Source organism: Hippoglossus stenolepis, chromosome 19 (assembly GCF_022539355.2).
Source record: "Hippoglossus stenolepis isolate QCI-W04-F060 chromosome 19, HSTE1.2, whole genome shotgun sequence".
Taxonomy (NCBI): Eukaryota; Metazoa; Chordata; class Actinopteri; order Pleuronectiformes; family Pleuronectidae; genus Hippoglossus; species Hippoglossus stenolepis.
In genome coordinates, this window is record NC_061501.1 from 17092040 (window position 1) to 17117462 (window position 25423).

General features: G+C 43.3%; 1 protein-coding gene across 7 annotated transcripts; it reads right to left on the reverse strand.

Moving 5' to 3' along the window:
* Positions 1-11051: 11051 nt before the first annotated feature.
* On the reverse strand, positions 11052-24805 carry tnk2a (tyrosine kinase, non-receptor, 2a). Of its 7 annotated transcripts, none has more exons than XM_035142733.2 (21): positions 24591-24805; positions 22819-22915; positions 20478-20640; positions 20106-20176; positions 19610-19816; positions 19312-19461; positions 19100-19195; positions 18818-18999; positions 18592-18718; positions 18325-18471; positions 17815-17909; positions 17236-17430; positions 16435-16526; positions 16277-16321; positions 15918-16153; positions 14917-15138; positions 14174-14829; positions 13673-13820; positions 12872-12967; positions 12632-12759; positions 11052-12276 (listed from the first exon to the last, which is right to left on the reverse strand). In XM_035142733.2, exons 3-21 carry the CDS (start codon positions 20638-20640, stop codon positions 12270-12272), a joined length of 3063 nt encoding a protein of 1020 aa, XP_034998624.2. In that variant the 5' UTR covers positions 22819-22915; positions 24591-24805; the 3' UTR covers positions 11052-12269. The 7 variants fall into 7 exon arrangements, 6 of the variants coding, with proteins under 6 accessions (XP_034998624.2, XP_034998623.2, XP_034998621.2 ...); XM_035142732.2 differs by having other exon boundaries at positions 22812-22915; XM_035142730.2 differs by lacking the exons at positions 22819-22915; positions 24591-24805 and adding an exon at positions 21439-22794 and having other exon boundaries at positions 14917-15114.
* Between the last annotated feature and the right edge of the window lie 618 nt (positions 24806-25423).

The following is a 25423-nucleotide window of genomic DNA, read 5'->3' on the forward strand; positions in this document are numbered from 1 at the left end:
AACGTTCCATGTTCTTCCACAAAAAAGGTGTTTTATTTTCACAACTTGAGGCATAAAACTCAAAAAACTAAAATCTTTGTTAGAATGATTCCATTATAACCGACAGGCTGTTGGGGAAGTCATCACAGGAGACATTGTTTTTAAGCACCACAGAAATAAAGTTAGATTCAAAGCACAACATACATTGTGTAGGTCAAAGTAGAGACTTTACAAAACAAAGTGATATTTTTTGATATTCAAAGAAAAATCCATTAAAGCTTCATGTTGTACGTCAGAGGAACCACGGTGACCTTCGACCTCATTTCACCTCCTGGCAGCCCGACTCTTCAGCTGCTTTCACCGAGCTAAACGCAGCCATTCACAAATAAATTGAATCGCTCGCTCTCTTCCATTTCAATCTGGAATGTGAATTTATGGACACACACACACACACACACACACACACACACACACACACACACACACACACACACACACACACACACACACACACACACACACACACTCGGTTCCACTTGGTGATAAATTGTCTGGGATGAGAGGTGACTGAAGGGTTAGTTGATTGGTTCGCCCACGTATTGAGGCTGATTGACTGTGTGACTAAAATGTAATTGGTTCACTCAGTGATCGACTGATTGACAGACTCGACCTGTTCTTGATTGATCGTCTGATTAAATGACGAACTTATCGATTGACTCAGTCGTTGTCTGACTAACTACCTGATTTACTGACTCATAGTGACTGACTGAACGACAAGGTTACTGACTGGTTGGTTGGTTAGGTCACTAATTGACTGACGGGTTCACTGGTTTATTGATTAACTCAGTTCTTAGTCGATCAACTGCTTGGTTGATCGATTACTCGTCTGACTCTCTAACTGAATAAATGGTTGAGTCACTGACTGATAGATATATTGGTTGACTGATTAATTCATTAACTATCTGACTTGTCGACTGATTAAACTGTTGATTTATTAGCCACTGACCGGTTGGACTGAGACGTTGGTTGACTGAATAAATGTGTGATCAATTGATGGATTCAGTGGTTTTCTGACTTGACTGGCTGATTAATTTACTCTCGGACTAGTTGACTGAGTCATTTGTTGACTGAGACGTTCACCGACTGATAAATTGACAGATTGAATGGCTCGTAAATCACATCAACACGTGCAATTAATCATGATTAATATGTTTGCTGATGTGCATCAAAGCGTCACCATCACATGATATTCGTTCCTCTTTTCCACCTCATTAGGCAGATGTTTCACGACACTACATAGACATGTATTTTATTATTTCGTCTTCTATTGTAGGGTCTGTGTCACATTACATTTTCTCTCCTGAAAGAATATTAAATAAAGGATCTTGTGCCGAAGCACAGGCATTGCAAAACAGAAATCAATTCACTTTACATTAGAAGTGGATGGTTAAAGCCACAAAATGGGTCTGGTCACATTTACACTGTGATCATGAATCATGAAGCTCTCAGAAAGTGCATTAAAGCAAATATGCAGGCGAGTCAAGCAGATGGAAATGGAGGGTAAAACACGCCGGCAGCCAACAGGAGGCACACTCCTGGCATTTCTAGGTCGAGTGGGGGTATGAAGTGGCGTGGATTCATTAATCCTGATCTCCTGCATCACTTATCAAACATTACCTCGACACGGAGAGCAGCACATCAAAGGGGGTTTGATCGCTGAAGGTCATGAGATGAATTTTGAAAAACTTTCTGACAAATGTGCTGTTCTTTGTTTGCTCGGATCCCAGCAGCTCCGAGCATCGTACTGTAAATACTGTATCATAGGCGGTTCATAAGTGGGAACAATGGGAAGGAGAGTGTAAAGTTTTTGTTTGGCTATTTATTGATATATATATTTATCCGTTCTTTTAATGGACATTTTGCCAATAACGTTCATTAACAGTTTAATTAAGGTTTATTGACCGAAGCTGAAGGAGACACAAACTGAGAGTGACAAGAAAAAACAAGAAGTCGTCCAACCGGAACCTTCTGCATCGTGGTTACAGTCAAAAACACCGTTTAAAAATGTACTTGGATGTTTTTATATTTGATATTTGCAAATGTCTCCCATAGAAAATCAATAATAATGAGCATTGCATCTATTTATCCACCAAATTATTTCTTAATGGGAAGAGTCCTGGTGAGATTAAAGCACGACATTTAGGAGAGAAAAACAAAACTCTTTTATGTTCTCTGAGATTATAGAATTTGTGAGAAATAAGATTCAAGTCACAGTAATGGCAGTAATCTGGCTATTTAAAGCTGTTTGTGGCTCGTCAGTGTCGACAGCTACAGGAGGAGGGAGCTGTTGTGTTTTCAGAACAGAGGAGACAGACAGAAGAGCAGGAGTGAGAAAATAATTATATAGATGTAATGGAGCATTCATTATTCCTATGTCAAAGGGATAATATGCAGCTTTTTCCCTCTTTAATAATATATAAGTAAGAATCAGACTGCATGTGGACATATAAATCCACATTTCTAAGATACCTGCCTCACAGTGGTGTATATGTGTTCACAGAGGAGAGTGTGTAGTGGAATTTAACGCCCGACAGCAGGTGGAACAGCAAGCTGCAAACTAAATGTGTAAAAAACACCCAATTAAAAATAAGTGTTCAACGTTGCACTGCAGAAGTTGTAATTTCGTTACCATCTGCTCCCCCTGATTCTGCCGCCGCCTGCAGAGCATTCGCGGCTGCGGATCACCTCAGGCAACATGTCATCTTCAGCATATCAAGAAGTGTAACAAGTGTCGGGGCAGGAAGGCGGGATTAACGATACGTCCTGCCTCAAGGAGAAAAGGCTGCTTTGATCAATTAGAGGACGAGGATGGAAAATACAGTTGACTCTGTCCTATAGTTCCTCTTTTCTTGTCTCTTTTTTTGCACCTAAAGGAGATTTCAGTCAAATATCACCTGACTCACAATCATTATAATTCTGAATAAGGTTGTTGTCGTTCCAGTAAGTTGTTTTTGTCATTTTCTGTCAGAAAGAATTCAATCATCACTTGATGTTTAAATCTTTACTCTGATTGACTATCCTGTTGTTACAAAGCAGATGTTTTCAAGCTGACACGTGTGAGCCACAAACCCCTTTATTTGTATATGTGTTGTTTTACAGTAACATTCTTTTAATTTGCAGTTAAAAGTTAATTACAATATTCACAAGACAGAACGAAACAAAGGTCAATAAATACTTTACAAGAAATTATTATTATATTGACATGAGGATGTAATCTTATTGCACATTGATGTTTTTCTTTTACAGACACAAACATAACATGTTGAGCTCAAATCAACAATTAAATTAGAATTGGTAAAAACAAATGACGTGTGTTTCAACCTGTAAAATCCATCAGCCTCCGCCTGTCAGTCAGATCTGTGAATTCAACCCCGCTCTACTGGTTTCCCGATGCCCCACGCCAGATGTGCGGGGTCAGATCAATACCACGATGCATTTACATGCTCTCATATGCATTGTTTATTCTCAGCTTCCTGCAGTCACCATTCACTGAGCCTCACATAAAGGATAAATCCGATTACAGACCACCTGCGTGTGAATAGATGTTTTTAGAGGAATCGGGTTATTGTCGTGCAGGTGAACACATCTGCTGCACCAACTCAAATGAGACTTTGCAACAGCTGACAATCATATAATGTTTATTTGGCTGCAAATGCTTTGTGAAAAGAAAAAAAAAATCCTTTAAATCTCAGGCTTCCAGAGGAGCAGGGAGTTATTTTGTGTGTTTTAAAAGATCTATTTACTTCACACAGATGGAATCACAATCAAAATATTTGTGCAAGGCGCGTCCTCGGGGTATGGATCCCGTACATCACCCTTGATCAAACCAGCGCAGCATAAAATCCAACAAAGACCAAAGACATTTTTCATCAGAGAGATCAAACAGAAAGGCTGTTGGTGGTTTTTCCATGTGGATGATTCTCTCGCCGTCAGACCAGTAAACTGATGATTGAACAGCAGAGCAAAGGAAAGGTAGCAGAGGGGGGGAGGGGGATAAATATCATCCAATCAAAGTTTTTTTGATTGATTCTTATTGAAGAAGATGGGTGGGAATTGACAGAGGGAGATGAAGCGGCTCCAGTTTATTGCTGCTCTTTCTTTTTGTCCTTCTCAGGTTGTTTCCCTCACTCTGCCAGGGGACTCGTTTGTGCCGTGAGTGATCGGCTGAGTTGGGGAAAGCATCAGTATCCATTTATCCACACCATTACCCACACACACAGACACACACACACACACACACACACACACGAGTCAGTCTCCAATCTGCAGACCCTCTGACCTCTGACACTGTGATTACAGACGACACACACTCTCAAACCTGTTGTTGCTGGAGGTTGTATTATAGCCCGTAGCTTTTAGAAAAAGACAAACAGTTATGGATATTTCACTGTAACCTTGAAACTGTATAATAAATCCACAGCCGGAGTTATTTCCCTAAAAGATAATTTAAAAGCAATTGCAACACAAGCTGAGTCTCAGCTCAGCGGCTGCATCCTTCAGAGTCACAGCTCCATCCCCAAGCAGATCTCAGCCGACCTCTCCCAGGATCCATTGTGCTTCTGAGACGAGCCACTTTTCAAAGAGATAATGGCGCCGACAAGCGAAGTCCGACACACTTTAAACTGCAGGTGTCCACAATTTTTACGTTTTTGCTGAAGTTGAGATGTGGAGACGCTAAAAAATTTAAAGCACTTCAACTTTTCCGAACAGAATCTGTCGGCTCTTCGTCTCACAGCCAATAAAATATTAGTAGGGGTTAATATAAGGGTCAGAAATTAATAAGGGCCCCGGGCCAACAAAAAAAAAAACTAAGGCTCACACCCTGAAATGAATAATAAGCTCTGATAATACTTTAGAGACCCGTCTTCTTTTTTTTTTTGATTTTGAGGGATTTTGAGGGATTCCTGCCCCCCCCTGCTGAACATCAAACCTGATCCGCGGGGGAGTTCATGACTCTTCTTCATCCTGGGAGAGAAAAATGAAAGTATGTTTGATCAAAAAAATCAAATATTGGTACGACGTGAGCCACATTAACAGAAAATGTGAAGCAGTTATGTCTGGACGTTACTGTCAAACACCTCCGTCATCTTCAGCCGCTTCCTTTTCTTCACGTTCTATTAATTTATAAAAAGACATTTGAGAGTCAAAGCGAAGACGATGTTTTAAACTTACCTACTGTAACTAGTTGTATTTACATGATATCCAGATTATTGTCATAGTCATAATCTATTAATTCGTATTGTTTTCAATCAATCTAACTTAATTTGATCAACAAAACGTAAATGATAAAAATGACATAGTTCAGATTTAGAAACTAGTGCAGCCCAAAGCAACCAATGAGAAGACACCATTAAAAAGAAACACAAACATTTTAGTAAACAAATTGAATTAGATAATTTATGATTAAGAAATGAAAGATAAAAAGATAAAATTATAAGAGGCTACGTCAAAGTCAGACTTGGTAGGTGGGTTTTTTAATGTGCGCTTATATCAACACCAGCAGCATCACCAAATGTTTTGGTTCAAGCTTTTCTGATGAGTAGTTTGATGCCTTATAAACTAGTCAAATCATTTTCAATCAATATATGAGGCACACAGCAGTGACATTAAAGAAGAGGCTTCAGATTAACTGAGATTTCCCACCTGACCTGACTTCCATATTACTATCAGAGGTTCATTAAGGCCGTGCCTCCTGTCTCTGAGCCGTGGGTCGATAACATCAGCTCCTCTGCTCATGAACTTCTTCCTGTGAAAGACAAAGACACGTGAGCATCAGATAAACGGTCGACAGGAGATAAATAAAGCTCAGAGAACTCCTGGAGGACGAAGAGGAGGAAGACGAGTTCCCTCCCTGCTTCCACCTGCACAGAACAGATCAGCACCTGGCAAACAGCATCAGCCAGACGCTCGCTCGGACAATCAATAAGAGTTGTTTCTCTTTGAAACTCGGAGGTTAATACAGCAGGGAGCTGGGAGACAAGTGTCCATAAATGAAAAGGTTTGACTTCCGAGGGTTTATCTGTCCTTGTATCTGAGGTTACCTCCATCTGCAAGTCGAGAAACAAAGGAGGGAAACAGAAGAGAGTTAAAGTAAAAGGACAATGAGAAGATTATCAGAGGAGGGAAATAAAAGTTAAGGGCAAAGATGCCAAAAAATACATTTTCAGAGAAAGCAGGAAAATCCTACTTCTCGCACAGTTTAAGATTCTACGGGGAATAGACTCGTGACTATAGTCCTAAACTCTGTGTTGTTTGTGTCACTGCGCCTCCGTGAAATGGAAAAACAAAGTGTAGGTGAAACTAGGACGTCATACGTTCCTGTTCTCCTGCTCCCATCATGATATACAAGAATATTTTTCAGAGTTCGGTGTTTGTCTCATGATTCATGAAGAGATGAATAAAACTGAACTTTTAATGTTCACTTCCTAAATAAAACATACTGTGTTACCTGGAAGGTTGTTTGACAGAATCAGATGAGAACAAGTGACGGTTGTTGCAGAGGATCAGACACTTGGCTCACTGCGCTCGCTGCTGTGCGTGTAAACCTGATTTCAGGCTTTCTTATCTTCCCTCAGACAAACTCTGGTAACTGTAATCCAACGGAAACGCTGTGGTGAGGGATCAGGAACACAAAACCTGTCCCAGAGCACTCAAGCACTCGGTGGTTTCACAGCGACGCGGCGCTCCTACTGGGATTGCATGTCAGCGTACAGCTGTATGTGTGGGGATTGACTTTTGGATGAGCTGGTTTGCTGCAGGTCGAGTCTGCGTCTCAACCTTTAGAGAAGAATTCAAATACTTCTCAGAAATCACGGAGTGAGAGGAAATCTCGAAGAAGACGAGGTCCAAAGCACAAACACAAGCTTGAGTGATTTTCTTTTAACAGAAGATCCTTTTACTTTCTTCTTCTGGCACCTCGGGCCTCCTGCCTGTCCTTTACTCCATTTACCTCTCCGCAGGGAGAACACATTTTCCTCTCGGTTTGACACAATCGATTTCAGCCCAGTTCAAGGATGAGTCATTTTCACTCTCTCTCTCTCTTCTCCTTTTCTCTCTCTCTTCCCCCTCCCTTCTCCCTCTCTTTAAATATTCGTATAATTATCCATCCATTGTACTTGCGCTTCTTTAATGAATCCAGTCACATCGAGTTATATCAAATCTCGGCGCACTGGCACAGTTAGTGTTGGCACTGGAGCAAAGGAAACACCAACAGGAGGCAAATTAAAAGAAGAGGGTTAGAAGCTGTTGACGTTCTGTCGCTCGTAAGATCGAGGGAAACGAAGCAGGAGGCAGAATCTGACATGAACTCATCACATCTCGTTTACAAGCTCTTCTTCTCCGCATGTTTTGATCCGTCTAACGTAGCTGCAGCTTCTGTTTTGAAATCTTTCGCTGTGTTTGTTAAGTCTGTTTTATTTACAGCCCAAAAATCCAATTTGACTGTTAAGAGTCAAAGAGGTTTCAGCAAGTATCAGTTATAATCAGTTGTTTGAAGTTGTTTGAAGTTTGAATTCAAGTTCTTCCCAAACCATGAATCCCTGCTGGGCGTGTTACAAACATTCGTAAGACGCCGTGCTGGTCAAAGGCCCGATGGACGCTTCTCACGGCAGGCGCCACAAACACGTGCGCCTGCAAACCCGTGCATGGACCTGCTGCGTGTGAAACAATGCAACGTGCAGATTCACATTTTAAGCGACGCCACCTCGTAGTTGCACCTGGACGCACCCACGTTATAAAAAAGCTGAACGGCTGTTTTATTCTCATGATGCAGAACTGAATCCTTCTTCTGTCACATCTGTCCAGTGAACAAGCACAATGAATTTTAGTGTTAACAACATCATCACAATTATTTTTTCTCCACTTATATAAGGTTTTCTCCTGGTATGTCGCTCACATTATTATTATATTAATTCAACGTTATGACATTTCCACATCTTCTACACCCTGGTTCTCCTTTCCTAACTCCTTACAGCTTCTCCTTCACATGTTTCCCTGACCCCAAAGGAACAGTGGTTAGGAAAGGACATTACAAACGTCCTCTGGTTTCAGACGCTCGAGGACCAAAGACTGGATCTCAAGTGTCATTCACATACATCAACGTGGTTGTTTTATGTGAAACAGATTTTGAATGCAAATTATGTTTTCTTTTAACGAAGATTGTCAATGCAAAACTATCATTCTCTCCTCTAAGAAAGAGGCAGTATATCAGATGAATATATGGAAATACTCTACGTTCATTTGTTTGAGAGATTTGTTTTCCTCCTCATGGAAGAACAAAGAAAGAAACAAGCAAACGTTCAGGTTTACAGAGGTCGTCTCATCCTCAGTGATTCCATCACTTTCTGGAGCACGAGTCTTTTCATCCTAAAAAACGTGTTCGGTTTCTAATTGAACTTGTGTGTGTGTGGTTTTTTGCGTCTGCCTCGCTCGTTCTCTCTAAGATGTCGACCCTTTCAAGTACACTCATTAGTCAGGCATGGCTGCCTGGCTGTTCGGTCAGCTTTGGCAGGAGCACAAAAAGAGCGGCTGCCTTGTTTGTCTCCAAGTTGTCTGCCCTCTAAGTCACAGTTCACCAACAACAACAGCAACAACAACAAACATCATCCAAAAAAACATAATTACAAGGTTTCAGGTCCTGGTCTGCGTCACCGAAGCTCGTAATTCCGGCATAATGAGCTCTGGGCCTCGGTTCGTTTGTCTCCCAGACTCTTACCTTTGTACGATTGACTGGATTGGACCCAAGAGCAGATAACACACGCCAGAGGGAGGAGGATGTCAGCTCAGACTTTCACAAGGGAACAGATGAGCAGGAATAAAGAGGCTTTCACTCAAAATGTCAACCGAGTTAAGTTAAACTTTACTGATCCCCCTGCGGGAATCTGCCCTCCTCTTTTGACTTCTCCTTAAGTGAAGGTCAAGGGCAACGGAAAGAGTATCGTGTGTGTATTCGGGGTAAAAATGCAAAAGCTCAACTTGCTGTGAAGCAAATATGTCGAGAAGAGACGGAAACAATCAAAACATGGAACAAAGTGTGAATCATAGCAGCTAAAGTTGTCCTCATTTGTTCCCCTTGGATTTTTTGTTTCCAGCGCGATGTGCTTTGTATTCCAGTGGGTTCACGTCTGCGAGCACCATCACTAAGAAGAGTGATGATGAAATGGATGTGAAAAAGACAAGAGTGGTCAATGGTGTTGTTTGTTCTGCATTTCAAAGCCAGAGGAGCAAGAAAATGGATAAGAAACCTCCTCCTCTGCATTCTTATAACGCCACCGTACATCATCACATTCACTCTGAGCGAGCAGGAGGTCAGGAGCACATCCACTGAGGGTCAAAGAGTCGGCGGCAGGAACACGACAATGCTACACTACATGAAAAGCACAGAACAATAATGAAAAGAGTGACTCTCAGTGGAGAGCCTCTATGTCAAGGCTGAACAATCCTGCACATGAGGCTGTGGAAAAATGAAAGAAAACAGGAAGTGGAACGTTTGAAAAGATGTTTTTATAACATGTTTTTCTATTGAGTACTTATGTTTAAAAAATGCAGCCCCCAAGGATGCAGCCTCCAAATTGAGACACAGCGACAGTGGCTACAATGTAATCTTATGGGGCAACTGCGACAATCAAAGAAACTTCCAGTAAAAGTCATTTATCGCCAATTAAAGGCTCAAATTTGTATTCTGAGTCAAAGAGTCTAAAAAAGAAAGATAAGTTGCATAATGAACAAACACAGCAGCATCAAGACGAATTCCCAACAATGTACGACTAATGGCACCTTCACATCCATGAAAATCCTCGCTCGTGTCCATATTACTAAAACAAACACGATATCAAACAGGAGCATGGTGACACCTCGTGGTTTCCAGAGCCCAAGTACCAATTTGTGCGTGTGGGACAGAAAATGGTGCATTTGTTTGGTTGTAAGGTGTGTGTGTGTGTGTCTGTGTGTGTCTGTGTGTGTTTGTGTGTGTGTGTCCCATGCATCCCCAGTGAAAGTGACAGAGTGCTTACTGCTGTAGCAGTGAAGTGCAGAGCGAGCGTCCCCCCGGCTGCTGAACCACCCACTGTCCAGGGATCTCACCGAGCAATCGCACCACAATGCACTGCAGCTGCGATCAATGTAGAAGTGAGTGACTGGGCGAGTGAGTGAGGAAGACAAGGGGTGATAGTTCGGGGGGGGGGGGCAGGAGCGGTGGCCCGATGGTCCCATAATGGAAAGGTTTGATCCCAGAGGAAGCAGAGACAAGACTTCCATTAGAGACAGAGCTCCTGCAGAGGCTCTGCTCGGAGGATCTTTAGTGACTAACAGCAAGTTTGAGTCAAACATGCTCGGGTCAGTTTACTGGAAAATAGTGAATCCCTGTGAGGATGTGCCGGCAGCTGGCATCACACGTTTTCTTTCTTTTACGCTGATATTCAAAGGAAACTGAAGCTTTATATTTGTCAAACTCATCAAAGCAAAAAAATTGAATATCTGGGTTTAATGTTTGTTTCATGTTAGTGTTATTTTACAGGTTGGAGGTATGGAAGACCAAACGTGACGAAATTATCTAATGACAACTGCAAATCTAATTTGAAAATCAAACTTAATGAAATGTATTTAGTTATATGAAATGAATTAGTATAAAAAACTTTTTTTTTATTAAATCTGAAAAGTAAATCACATTTTTATATGTAAGTTTAATTTCGTTTACATGTTTTTCTATCTATTTATTAAGATTTATTTTTTTTATTATAAATTGAACATGTTTTTTGATTTCATTGTTGAATTGGTGCGGCAACTTGTTTTTCAATGGTGGGAGCTAAATGTACTTACTTGTGTTTACTTTGAATCACAACCTGATAAAGTATTTTCATATTCTAACATTACTCTTATTTAAAGTCGAAGCTCTACGTGTTTGTGGAGGAGGCTCAGAGAGCAGCTCCACACGAACCAGGGGGAGGGGAGTGGCTGAGACTCGTTGGCCAATCAACTCTCTCTGGATTCAAGACATATTGAAATAGTGAAACAGATCAAATGAGCACCAGAGACGACTTTAATGTTCTTTCTTCGGGACATTTACGACACAAATAACCACAAACACCTGCAGTACTGAAAAGAGAGACTCAAATTTCAGTTTATTATAAACCACAAGGACATAATTGCATATATTACATTTATAAGCTGCTCTAATAAAACAGTTTGAGTGATCGATGACCTGATAAAAACCAGAGTAGCTGCAACAACGTACGATTCCCTCATCGTTTCCTTTTCTGTTTAGCTGCTGATGAATCCAGGTGTGATCACACTCAGGATCTGTGTGGAAGTACTATATCCACAGCGCTAAGCACACGTGCACCCACTCACACACACACACACTACTCATTCAGGATGTGTTGATGATTATCACACAGCAGTAGTTCTCACAGGAGGAAAAGCTAAACATCACTTTTAAAATCACGTTAAATGTATAATTTGTGGAGGTTTAACTCAGCGACTACAACCCTGTATTCATGAGCAGATGGTAGATGTCATCACTTTGACATTTTTGCATCTAACTGCCTACGATAACATCTTTCATTTGACCGATCGCTCACGAGTCACGTCCGTACGAAGCCTACAAAGCTCCGTATGCTAATATCAGTAACCGTGTTGGTTGCGATAACGAGACAAATTGTTTATCTTCTCCTGACCAGCAGTTAACATGACCGCAAAAATATCCACACCGGGTAAAGTGCTAAATACAATACAGCGTCTTATCGGTACATTTTCACAGAAACATACGAGTACAACTCTGCCGTTAGCTCACACTTCCCTGATTTCATGAACAGCGAAAAAGGCATGGACGTGTACAGTGTTGTTACCTCAGTGTAAGCTCACACTTGCACACACGCAAACACACATGCACGCAAATCTCACACCCGCACAAAAGTTTGCAGTAGCGCTCAGCGGGAAAGAAAAACTCTCATTACGCATGTAGCAAAAACATAAATAGCAACATTTCAAGTACGTCGTCTGTGACTCATTCAACAAGCTGCTCCGTTAGCTAATAATGAGCATGCATGTGTATGACGCAGGTAGTAGCAGGTATTCACAGTACATAGAGTGAGGCACGTAATACTGCCCTATATTCCTCCGCTCGTTAAGAAGCATTGCTACGTGTCGAGTCCTCGGAGCGATGAGTCATCCAATGATCCAAGTGATGTCGAGGGGCTCGTCGGTCGTCGGTGTGCACCTCGGTGGGTCCGCTGTCACTTCCTGAGACGACGACAAGAGAGAGGTGGTGTCACATGTGTGTGGTTATTAGCAAATCCTCGGGTGAGATGTTTAAGGAAAAGTGAGAAATCTGTTTTTTCCCCTGCAAATTTAGGATCGTGCAAAAAGGAAACTTTTAAAGCTGTACTTATAAAATAAAGGGAATAGAAACAGCCATTTTAAAGGTCTTAGCTTTTTCTTTTGATTCGGTTTTCATCAATTTCAAGTAAAATCTGACTATGAGAAACTAACAAACCAAAAAGGTCCGAAAATTGAACCCTGAGGTACATCGTATTTGATTAAGATTGAAAAATTAGAAATTTTGTTTATTATATTATATATTTTTACTTAGTTCTACCTGTTTAGATGGGGTCCGAATGTCTCTAACAACACCGTGCTGGCCTGTTCCAGGTTCCACTGGCGGAGCTGCAGAAGCTCCTCGCACTCGGCTCTCGACCGCAGCCCCAAGCGAAACAACTGCTCCACCTACAGTTCACACGGTGACAGGAGCATTCCTCGTTTAAACCAATATTATTGTACTTTAACATCAGGCCGCTGACAGCAGATCACAAGTGGATTGTTTGTTTTGTCGGTTTACCTTCAAGTGGCTGATGGCCTGGGGGATCCTCCAGTTGTGAGCCTGCAGCGCGGACTGACACTCCTCCAGTGTGACACCATGCACCGCTGCCTGCACCTGTCAATCACACCGTGTATTTATAACGAATGAAGAATCTACAGAGAAATGAGTGGATTTTATTTAAACAAATAAATAACTAACAAACAATACTGTGGGGCTCAAGATGTTCCATGGGAGCTGATGACAGCAGGACTCATGACTGCAGATAAGATCAAATGTAAAGTTATTTCTTAATAGAAGGGATTCGAGCGATACAAGCCTGTGGGTGTGCAGCCAACATCTGCTTTTGATCTTTGACACATCAGTATTCTGCACAGACAGACTCCATGTCATCAGAGTATCATATTTCAAACATATATGTAAATCATCATTTGCTCAAATTAAAATAAATTTCACCCTATTACAAATAATCTTCGTCTAAATAGAAATTGGTTTCTTTTTAACCACAAGAGGAGTCGACTTTGAAGTTTTTGCCCCGACAGTTATATTCACACTGTGATGACAGGAGTTTTTAAGTTAATTTAAAGTTTGCTTTATCTTTAATCTTCAGTAAATATCCCTCAGGACACAAGAGATTCACTTTTTAAAAAATCAGATTTTTCTGCTTGTCGCATTTCAGGCTGTTTGTTGTGTCTATTCCTCCTGTTTGTATTTAACATGTGTGATAGTCAACGAAAAAGTGAAGGAAAACAATGCGATGATAATAAAAGAAGTAGAAAAAGAAGAGGAATGCCCTGCGGATTTCCTCTCACTCTACCTTACCTGTGTGATGCTCTGCTCCTGTTGCATGCTGGGAGCTGCGGTCCGCCCGTTGTTGTTGTTATAAGAGGAATTAGGTTTGGCTCCGCCCGGCTGCTGCTGCTGCTTCTGCATCATGGGTTTGACTGCCACCATGTTGGCTGCTCCGTATCTGATCAGAGAAAGTCACAGATCAGAAATGATGACGGATGATTTTTTATTTTAATTGTTTTTAAATTGAAGAATCTATATTTAGATATTCATTAACTGGCAAAGACAATAACCTAATCAAGATAAAGGTCAAGATAAGACTCAGATGAACTGATATATTCAAATTAAAAAATTCAATTGGAGAAATTGATGACTAGTTGTGGTTTGTTTTTCCTCTAAAGATTGTGTTGTTATGTGATAGGTTGTGTTGGGATGTTGTGTTGGGAACAACTGCTCATTTCCTTTTAAACTTGCTTCAGAAACTGTCTCTATCCTGACGTGGAGACTAATCAAGGTTTTATATCACAAACACACCTTTCCAGAAAAGCTGGTCTCTCCGGCAGCGGGGCGGGAGCAGAGCTCGGGGAGCTGTCAATCAACGAGGACAGGCCGCGTCCCTCACGGAAGGAGAGAGGATCCAGCAGAGGACTGGAGGAGTAAGAGGAGGAGGCGCCGGGAGCTGCGAGGCGTGAGGGATGGGATGTTGCTTGAGACGGTGCAGAGGAGGAGGAGGAGGACGAGGAATTTGAGGACAGAAGGGGACCCAGGAGTCCTGATGTCCGGCGTGGAGAGACGAAGAGGGGGGGAGGGGGAAGAGCCATGGGCGAGGCGGAGGGCGGCGGTGCTGGTGGGAGGGGAGAGGAGGAGCGGGAGCCCGGCTGAGAAAAGGCGTGGTCTCTTGGTGGGATCTGGGGCGGCGTGTCCTCCTCGTCCCCCAGAGATATGGAGCTGGAGCGGACCTGCGGCTGGGTGGGGCGGGCGGAGAGGTTGTGTTTGGAGGGACGCAGCGGGGGGACGGGGCTGCGAGGAGGGAGCACCGGCCGGTCCTCGAAGCAGGAGGCAAAGGTGGAGGGGGAGGGAGGAGGGAGGAGGATCTGTCGGTGGGGGCCCAACGGAGCCAGGGGCATCGGGAGAGGGGAGGAGGGGAGGGAGCGGCCTGTTGCCATGGGAACCTGAAGTTTCACCATCACCTGCATCATCAGAGACAAACGTTAGTTTAGAATTAAATGTTTGATAACATGAGTCTGTGTGTGAAACTACGTCTTTACTTCCTCTACCTCTCTCTGTAGTTCCTGGAAGAGGTCAGCTGACTGCGACTCGCTCCGGCCCACTACGGTGAGGCCGGCCGTGGCCTCCTCACCCAGCCCCTTGTTGATAGACTTCACCTCCTGGTCCTCCGATTGGTCCTCCAGCTCCGTGGAGACCTCGTCGTAAGCCGGCTGAGGGAGAGGCCAGTCCAGGATGGAGGGAGTGTCCTGAGGACGACAATGACGAGTTATCTGAGGAGGAGGAGAAAGTGCCGTCCTCAGGTTGAACGGAAACAAAAGAGCTCTGCTGCTGTCGTAAATACGTAGAAACAACTCCACCAAGTAGCGTTCAGCCACAGCTCCGTGGAGAAGATGGAAATGAGGCTGAAGCTATGAGGTGGAATCACTGTGAAACCACTGAACCAGGATCAATCCTGAATGCATCCAAGAAGAAATTGATTATTTATGACATTTCTGGGCCAAAGGCTAGAAAACTGTGAACCTATCATTGCTGAGTGGTGTCACACATTTCACACTTTCTACTGTTGACTTTAAAAGAAAGAAAGTTGATCGAAGAGTCAGAGGACGTTTAAAATGCTGCACAGTCGGTTTGTTTGGAAGATGTTGGAGGTAAAAAGCCTCACAGTCAGACAGGAGGAAATTAATGAACAGGGAAACATTTAATATATTATGGTTTGCAAGAGATAAATTATCCTTCTTAACATTACGTAAATAAATGGTCAAAGAGATTCAGAACACGACGATCCCTAACTCGTCAAAATCATATCATTGCTGTGACTCTTAATTTCTAATTTATTAAATCCAATGAGTACATTTGAATTATAGTTTTAAATTCAGGAGGAAGAACTCAGATCATTAACTTAAGTAAAAGTAATAATATCGTAGGAAACAGGAAACAGTCCTGAGTTGAATTACTTAAGTAATATTATTTAGGGACAATAAAGAAAATGTACTTTAATAGCACAATATTGGTCGTTGAGTTCATGTGTAAATGTCAGTCTCTGGTTTACCTTCAGTGTGTCCTCGTCCGGCTGCTGTGTCTCGGTGAGCGGCGACGGCGTGGTCGAGCTGAAGCTGTCGTCGTCGAAGTCGATGAGCGACACCTCGCTCTTGGCCGAGCGCACCAGGGACCCCTCCCACGGGCGCAGCTTCAGACCCAGAGACACTCCGAGCCTCTTCAGGCCCGACGCGGTGCTGGTGTCGTCGTCATCGTCGTAATCGTCCATGACCGAGTCGTAGAAGGGCTCTACACGCACGCACACAACCACACACACACAGACACACAAACACACAAAGTCAGATAATAACAACAGCAGGTTTTTAAAGCTCAGATATTCGGCCAAATAAAAGACAAAGAGTGAAAACGTACTCTTCAGCAGAACAGCAGGCTGAGGTGGACGAGGGGGAGGTTGCTCTGGAAGAGAGAGAATAGAATTACTGAAAATTATCAGTTTTCTATATTGTTAAAATCTAAAATAAACATTGTTTGTGCTGATTATGTGCATTTGAGTGTTTGGATGAACGTACTCTTGGCCCGGTTGGGGAGTTTGGTCGGTCTGGCGATGCCGGCCTCCATTCCCAGGACATCAGGGGGGTCCATGGGGTTCCCCAAATACAGACTGGGAGAAAGAAGAACAGTTATAAAGCAGATTTAATGGATTCATGTTGCAGTGACTTCATTTCTCAACCAGACAATAAATATTATTTGTTCATAAACACTTTGCTCCTGTAACAGAAGCTTGTTAAATTGTTGCTCTGGGATTTGATGCTTGTTTTGCAGGAAGGAGGAAGTTGTGGATGTGAGTGTGAACTACGCTTCAGTACGTCAGGTGGTGCACTGCTGCTCTCCAGTGGAGAGTTTGAACACAAGCAATTCAACACACACTCACGGTTCAGGCTTAACTACACAGCATGTGATGATATGTTAGAGTTTGTTGCTTATGATGAAGCATTTAAATGATAAGGTGCCATTTTATCCAATGGAAATGTAGATTTAAATCAGTTCAATGGTTAATCACTGGTTTGTGATAAATGTGACAGGTTCACAGGACGATTTAAAGCAACACTTCAGTAATACTGAAACTGTTACTGAGCAACAGCGCCCCCTGCAGCCACACGTGGTGACTCATTCTGTCCGAGCAATTTAGTGGTTTCTATGTAGAGAGAAAACTATATTTCTCATGATCCCTAGAAGAGCAGCTGCTGTAACAAATCCACCAATAAGGTTCTGTCCTCTCTTTAAAGTTTCCTGCTGAATACTGGAGATTCTTCTGAGTCTTTCTAACTGACCTGCAGTTCATGTGATGTTGATAACTGTGCATTATTAACCTGTCTATGCGGTCTGCATGTCCCCAGCTCCTGTGGGGGTCCGTGTCTCCGTGCCCCGTGTGGATGAAGGAGTGTTTGAGCGGTCGGCTGATGTCGTGGGCCGACAGACCGGCGACCGCCGTCACCACGTGGCGAGGGAACTGACCGAAACGCAGCGTCCGCCTATTCTGACCTCGCCACCAGTAATGCTCCGCCCTGAAAACACACACACACATGGAAACACACAAATACTAATTTAACATCTTTCTACTGCTACTTTACTGCCGTGATTCCTCTAACATGGCAGATAACAGAGGAGATAATGGTTTTTCCTGAGGACAACAAACTGTCACATGATGAGACATAAATGAAGTGCTATCTTATTAAGTTGTGGTTTTAAATTCGAGCTCCCTCAGCAGGAGCCACAATATCTCTGTCACGAGTCGGTAACGAGACAGTAATTACAGTAATTCTCCACAATGCAAAGAATCCTGCGTCAACAATAGACCCATGTGTTGTCTTGTAAAGCAGTGATTTTGTATAGAAGCAGCGATCCTGCTGATCCAACACAGTGAGGTTCTGCCTGCGTCACACACTGACCTTCCCTCTATGATGGTAATCACGTCGTTCATCTGGATCTGGAGCTTGTCTTCGTCCTCAAAGTCCTGCAGGGCTCTCATGTCCGTGGGCATCGTCTGCAGAGCACATGCAGTCTTACAGAGGTGTCTCACACAACTGGCACAAACTGTTCTAGTTTCTTTCCCTGTATTGTCCTTTATCTGCCTGGTGCATCACTGTTTACTTTCTGAGTGTTTGATTTGATTATAAGTTAATGAATCTTCCTTTCCTGACATTTTTCAACTGTCACGTCACTAATAAAGGCAAAAAAATGGTCAGAAAAACTATTCTTATAAAATGTGCAAATTTGGTTCCTTTAGGGGAAAATGAGAACATTTTCGATCAAACTATTTTAAGTCAAAAATGAATTTCCACACTCAACATTTGTGCCGTCCTCCATGAAATGTACTTTATCTGAAGTAACAAAAGTCTGATTCATACTTCTCATGGACACATTTGCTGTTTGAGTTTAGTCTGAACCTGCCAAGCTACCTCGAGCAGAAAGTCTCTGAGGGCGATGAAGGTTGGTCTGTCCTCAGGTTTGGGGCTCCAGCACTGCAGCATGACGTTGTAAACGTCCAGAGGACAGTCCTCTGGTTTATTTAACCTCTCGGCCTCCACGTCCACCTTGTGCAGGATCTGCAAACACACACACGCAGAAATTGTAACTCTCTGAAAAGCCATTATTAACTGGTGCATTTTTAAAAACAAGAGAGGCTGAAGTTTAATTGGTGTTGAAGTGCTGATGTGTGCATGTACCTGACTCCCGTTAAGGCCCACCCACGGCTCCTGTCCGTGGGTGAACATCTCCCACAGAGTGACTGCAAACATCCAAGTGTCAGACGCATGAGAGAAAGAACGAGACTTCAGAGACTCCGGAGCGCACCTGAGGAGAACCAAGGACAAAGATGGACATGCAGTGAAAAAGACAGGAAGAAACAGACAGATTTAGTTGCACCAGAACCAGGCTGAACGCTCTCCTCACCAAGGGAAGGGGACTTTGTGACCCTCCTCCATGATATAATGGTCGGTGTGTGTCGGCAGCGCCCTCATCAGGCCAAAGTCTCCGATCTTCACCGTGTCGTTGGTGGACAGCAGAACGTTGCGGGCGGCGAGGTCCCTGTGGAGGAAACGCCTCTGCTCCAGGTAGGCCATGCCACACGCCACCTACACACACACACACACACACACACACACAAAAGGATCGTCAAACAAACGAGCAGATGAAATGAAAGAAGGAGGTTTCACTTCAGGTTTGTGCACGGACCTGTACAGCGTAGTTACAGAGGGACAAGATGAGGATGTGACCCTGACGCTTCCTGAGACGATCCAACAGGGAGCCCAGAGGAGCCAGCTCAGCCACCTACACACAGACACACACCAACATACACACAAAGCTCAGATCAGCAACAACACCTGTACACGTTTGTGGGTCAAGGACAGAAGGTACAGTACTGAAGCCAGTCTGTGTGTGTTTACCATCTTCATGGGCTGTGTGAGGACGATGCCGTACAGCCGGATGAGGTTCTGGTGGCTCAGTGAGTGCATGGCGTTCACCTCCCTGATGAAGTCGTCCAGCCCGTCTGAGTCTAACACGCCTGCTTTCAGACACTTCACCGCCACCGACAACTGGAGACGAGGAGGGAGAGACGCAGCAACATCAGCAACAAACAACTAATAATGAACCAACAGCCTTTGGGTGGTGATGCACAGTGACGGGTTGAATCCCTCAGATTTTAAGCAGATGTTTGTTTCCCAGACTCCTCCCTCCTCTCACCACTCTGCCGTTGGGACCGGTCCACTCTCCTCTCCGCACCACTCCGAACGTGCCGTCTCCGAGCCTCTCGAACAGCTGCAGCTCCGTCTCCCTGATCAGGCAGGTGAGGGAGGCGGTCGGCTCGCTGGCGGCTGGCGCCTGGCTGGACGACGCCCCCTGGGGGACGGGCTGCTGGGGGTCGGCGTCAGAGCGTTTCACTGGAAATACCTGACGATGCAGAAGGAGAAACAGGATTTCATTAATGCCCTGCCACATTACTCTATATATACAATATTATGTTTATGTGAATTTGGACTGGAGAGCGTTGTTAGCTGAAAAAGCATCAATGTGTTTCTATTATATCTAATAGCAGAAATATGAAAAGGAGGAGATATCTCATTTGGAATTCAAACTTTGGTGAGTATGAGGATATTTTCCCTCAGATCGCAGAATCAGCTCTGGTGGAAAAACTGCCTGTTCCACTGTAGAACTAAATATGTGTGTGTTGTTTGTGCACCTTGCTCATCCAGGACTTTCGTTTATAAAGAGCTCGCCTCCTCTTGACGGCCTCCCACAGCCTCCTCTGACCTGAGCCAACACAAACACAGACAACAGTTTAGATTCATACTTTAGCTTTTTACACAGCAGACTTACTTGTCTACTTGCTTAATACTGCGACACTTAATTTTCTACTATATATAACGTCATAAAAATTGGCCGATATGAGCCTTTCAGACATCTCAGTATCTGCGTCTATAATAAATAGTAGTTTATTCAGTTTTATCCTAATTTAAGTTCTACATATTTGGTTATATTTGGGTTTTCTTTTGTATTCATAGTATTTTTATAATAAGGTTCATGGTTAAACTGTGGAATATCAATAACCCACCGGGGCGCCCCATGCCGATCTTCTCCAAGTCTTCGCTCTTGACGTAGTCGAAGTGGGAAAGTCGAGTGACGTTGAGCTCATCGCGGATCCGCAGGAAGTACTGCTGCAGCTGCACGTCTGTCAGCAGCTCCAGCAGCCACTCGGTTCCCTCGTCGCTCTGCATCTGCACACACACACACACACACACACACACACACCTGTGTTATCGTGCACGTCAGGACGGCGTTCAGCCCGTAGTAAGTCATGTTAATGGACACACTGTAATGTGCAGGGGAAAAGGAGGAGCTGCTCTCAGCTTCAATCAGGCAAAGATCATCAGGACAATAATAAAATCACTGGTAAAACATCTTTGCTCACAAGTTTTTCAGCTTTTAGATATAAAACTGCCTGATTGATGGATTATTATCTGCAACACATCTGTGCATCATTTCACCTACGGATTAATTTCATTATCAATTAATCTATTAATTATTTAATTAATTATTTTCTTGATTGCTCAATCCCTTCATCTATAAAACCATTTAAATTCCAAATGAGGAACTATACAGTCACTGAGTAGAGTTCATACGTCCACCAAGGCCCAACAGGCCCCTTCAATCAAATCAAGCTCAACCAAATTGCACACACTCATAGATATCAGTTCCCTAAATATGCCTGATATTTAAAATCGATTATTATGAATGTTAAAGAAAGCGGAAAAAGAAATGAATGGAGCCGCCCCCTTGATCTGATCCTCACCAAAATTGAATGTGTTCTTCCGCCCCCCACACACACACACGTAAACACACACCCCATCTATGATATCACCAGAAACATGAAGCCCCGAGACACCCTCCTGCACACAAACACACAATCTCAGCATCTACACACACACACACACACACACACACAAACACAAGTACTGTGATCACAATGGGACAATAAAAAAGAAAAATCACTGCACATCCACCCACCACTTTACCATTTGCCCCCCGACACTTTCCCGGATCCTCCTCTCCTCTTCGTCCTCATCCTCCCCCTCCTCCTCTCCTCTGGCGAAGGGGAGTCGCTGGTACACGTAGCTCTCCCCCATACTGTAACAGCTCCTCTCGTCCTTGTCTCCTTATTCTCTTTCTCTCTTTTCTGGCTCTCCTCTTTTCCGTCTAGCTGCTATTCAGAGGAGGCGTTAGCTGTAGCACCGCGCTCAACACCACCGAGTCTGGTTTAGCTAATCTCCTCTCAGCTCCATGACCTTCTCTGCTCAATCAATACGCGCATGCACACACACCAACACGCCCGGGAGGCATCTGACGCCGCTCTCTCTCTCTGGTCGTATCACCTAAAACCATCTAAAGTCCGTCTTCCCTCCCACCGTTTCCCCTTTCCCTCCCTGCTGACTCACGACCTGCAGCGTCAGACACCTCCGTACATCCCCTCTTCTGTCCATCTTTTCCTCTCGATCTCCATCTCCCTCCGGCTCTGCAGCCGAGCCCAGTGTCTGACGTTAAATAATTCAGCGGCGCTAAACAAGAGGATGAGAGGGAGAGAGGGGGAGACGTCGGAGGAGGGAGGGAGGGAGGAGGGAGAACATGTAGATGGAGATACAGTGCGTGGCCAGATGGATGAAGAAATGAATGGATGGTTAAGCCAGAAATAATAAATTCCCAGCATGCATTTGATAGATGCAGATGGTCGTTGAGCTTGACATCAAGCTTAACATTTGTGAAGGAGGGATGATGATGGTTTGGTGAATTAAAAAATGTAAAATCAGCTCTGGAGGCTGATTTCCCCTGACGTCAGGATCACTTTTAAATGAGTAGGTGCATTAAATAATATCGTTATATAATATATATTGAGGAACGAAGCAGAGATGATTGAGAAAACCAGGGTCAATAAGAAAAAATTGTCAATTAGTCATATAGATACGTATAGATACTATAGAAATAAGGACAAGGGAGAAATACTGAGCTTCCATCGTTGGCAACATTCGCAAACCAAGACTAAGCTAACTGGTGCATGAACTGCAGCGGCTGTGTCGGTGTGTGTGTGTGTGTGTGTGTGCGGTACGTGTGTGTGCATGTGTGTGTGCATGTGTGGCCTAAATGAGCACAAAATGTGAGTTTTCATCTCTGCGTGTTGAATCCAGGCCAATGCGCCAAAAATAGAAAAAGTGAATTTAGCTCACGTTCGCTCGCTGGCAGGAGAAGTGAGGTGGTGAGAGGAGAGGAGCTGCTTCACTTCTCTTCTCTGCACCAGATGCCTGAGACTCAATTAACAGACACACTGATGATTCCTCTGTGCGATGAAGCCAGGATCGTTTAGCGAATTAGAAGGAATGAACAGTAGAGCTCGGACCTCTCACCCTGACGTCTGGAGGATCAGGGATTAAAGCTGCATCAGGAGTGACTGAGGTCACTGGAGGTCACCTGGACACGGCCATGGACCGAGGGAACCCACATCTAAACACACACAGTGACAAAGAGAGTCAGCATTTGATTCCAGAAACACACACACAACATGTATGAGAGGCAGGAAATGAGAGGGAGGCTGAGGAAGCTAAATTTACTCTTGTTTGAAGAAGAAAAAAGCCACAAGGAAAACTGGAGTTCATGTGTTACTATAAAGAGAGCAGCAGGATAAGTCACAGCCGAGACGGACCGAGAGAACAACACAAACACACTGAGAAAACAGTGACACAGAACACAGAGTCACAGAGACAGACAGGAGCAGACCTGGCAACCCAGCGAGACAAGCGTCCATATGTCCCTGTTTTCACTGTGAGGAGGCTCAGACTGAAATTCTCAAGCCTTTCAGGGTGAATCCAAGTTAGTGCAAGTCTGAATATTGAATTTAGAAATACATTTGATTCTCTTTATGTTGTCTTCATGTTTGAGCTGAGATCAAATTTTCATGAGATCAAATCTTATGACCTAATAAAAGTATTTGAAGTGAGCGTCTATGATAGGCTGTAAATAAAGATGGACGACACGACAGCTCCTAAAAGTGAAGCCAAATCGCCTTAATTGCCCCCTGGTGGCTGCTGCAATATAGGTCATAAACCCTGCCTCCTCCATGTTATCGGTTGGGACAGGAGCTGTATCTCAATTAAGGGGCTGCATCCTTCGGAGTCTGCATTTAAAGACCAATTGTGTCACAGCAACGCAACTAGACTGTCCCATTTTCGAAGGCTCCTCCAGGTGAGGCCAACAAATGCATCCTTCCATCTCTGAGAAACGAAGGCTCCAGCGGGTGGATCCTTCCTGGTCCGACCTATCCCAGGATTCATTGTGCTAAAGTGACAAACTGTCTCACAAAGTGGCAGCGACAGGCTTAACTGGCGACTGCAACAAGGAGGGGGATGTAATCCAGAAATCCTCTGAAGACCAGACCGTCTCATTTCAGTTCGGCCTTTGCTCGTCGACGCAGCCCATGAAGGAGGAGGTCTCTGTAGTCCATGTAGACTGCGTCCTCCAAAGGATGCAGCCGCTTAATGGAGACACAGCTGTGGACCAAACTAAAAAGTCAAAGTACACGTAAGAAAAAAATGCTTTAAAAGAACAAATAAAAGCCCATTTAACATCAGTGAAGATTTTACTTTAAATCCTGTTTTTTTGCGAGCAAACACAAGGAAATATTTAGAGTTATTTTCCTGGCAATGTTAGAATCTTTGACATGATTTTTTATATTGTTAAATGAAATTCACAGACACTAAAATACTCATATATTTGTTTTTGTTGTTTAAAATAGTAAAACTTACGACTATATCTCTATACCAATGAGCTAAATACTAAATATCGGTGCACGTGTGCATCTGCAGGGATTTTTCACATGTTTTATCATCTTGCATGTTTTTGAATAAAGACAAAAACAGAGGGAGAGATAAAAAGAAGAGGAAGTTATCCAGACAGAGAGAAACAGAGATGTGATGAATGAGAAGAGACTTTAATTGATGGAGCTGCTGCTTCAGTGCAAAGCTTCTTATCTTCAGGTCGACACGCGTCACTGTGAACATGTTAAATCTGATTTTTACTATTCAAACAGTTTAAAACGTTATTTTATTTATATCTGTTCATTTTATCTTTTTTTTTTTTTGTCGACTCGAGGCTGCGGAGAGAACGAACCCGGGATACAGACCTCTGAAGCCGGGCTCTGCAGCGGGAGGACTCGGTCCTTTCCTCCGGTCGCTCCTCGCTCCGTGTCCCGGTTCTCAGCAGCTGCAGCCCGGCGGACGGTCCCGCTGTTTATCGGTGGAAACGATGAATTCCACCGGATCCGTTATCTCCGTCTCTTCCGTTAATTCGTGAGGCTGCCGCAGATTAATGAGCGTAACGGTGCGTAACCTCCGTACGTGAATAACAAACAGCGCCCCCGTTCACCGTGCACCGGAATTACCAAAATAAAGCCACTTCCTGTTTCAGGAGGAGCTGACTTAAAAAATAAAAGCACTGATTCAAGCCGTTTAAAGTCGAACCAACACAAAATTATCATTATTATTTTAAAATGACATTATTATAACGTCTTTAATCAAATCAATCTGTTAACATGTATAAATGGATTCATAACAATATAATTCTATGCTGGTAAGACTTTAAACACCTCAAACTGATGCTTTTATTTTGAAGTACACATACATTTTATGGTGGTTATATATTTTCTTAAATATTCCTTTCATATTTTATATGTATTTAAGAAGCATGTAGGGAAAAGTATACATACGTTTAATACATAGGTTTCCAATATATATATCAGTATATATTATATCTTTTTATGAATCATATCGAGAAATATGATATTGTAATATGTATGTCCATATTATTAGAAATATCTGATTGTGAGAAATATATTAATTTTTTGTATTTTGTATAATCATACGTAGTAATATATGTATCAGTTTTAAGTATACATACATGTCTGATATTAGCATTCATTCAGCATGAGACTTAGTACCACACATTTCTGTTGTATCA

What these genes read in the sequence shown, in the direction of transcription:
- tnk2a (XM_035142729.2), bottom strand. Translation starts at nt 21,549, where the DNA reads ATGGGGGAGAGCTACGTGTACCAGCGACTCCCCTTCGCCAGAGGAGAG. An exon ending in AAAGTGTCGGGGGGCAAATG is followed by an intron (nt 20,641 to 21,438) that starts GTAAAGTGGTGG and finishes GTGTGTGTGCAG; the next exon opens with ATGCAGAGCGACGAGGGAAC. An exon ending in CATGCAGACCGCATAGACAG is followed by an intron (nt 16,527 to 17,235) that starts GTTAATAATGCA and finishes TCTTTCTCCCAG; the next exon opens with TCTGTATTTGGGGAACCCCA.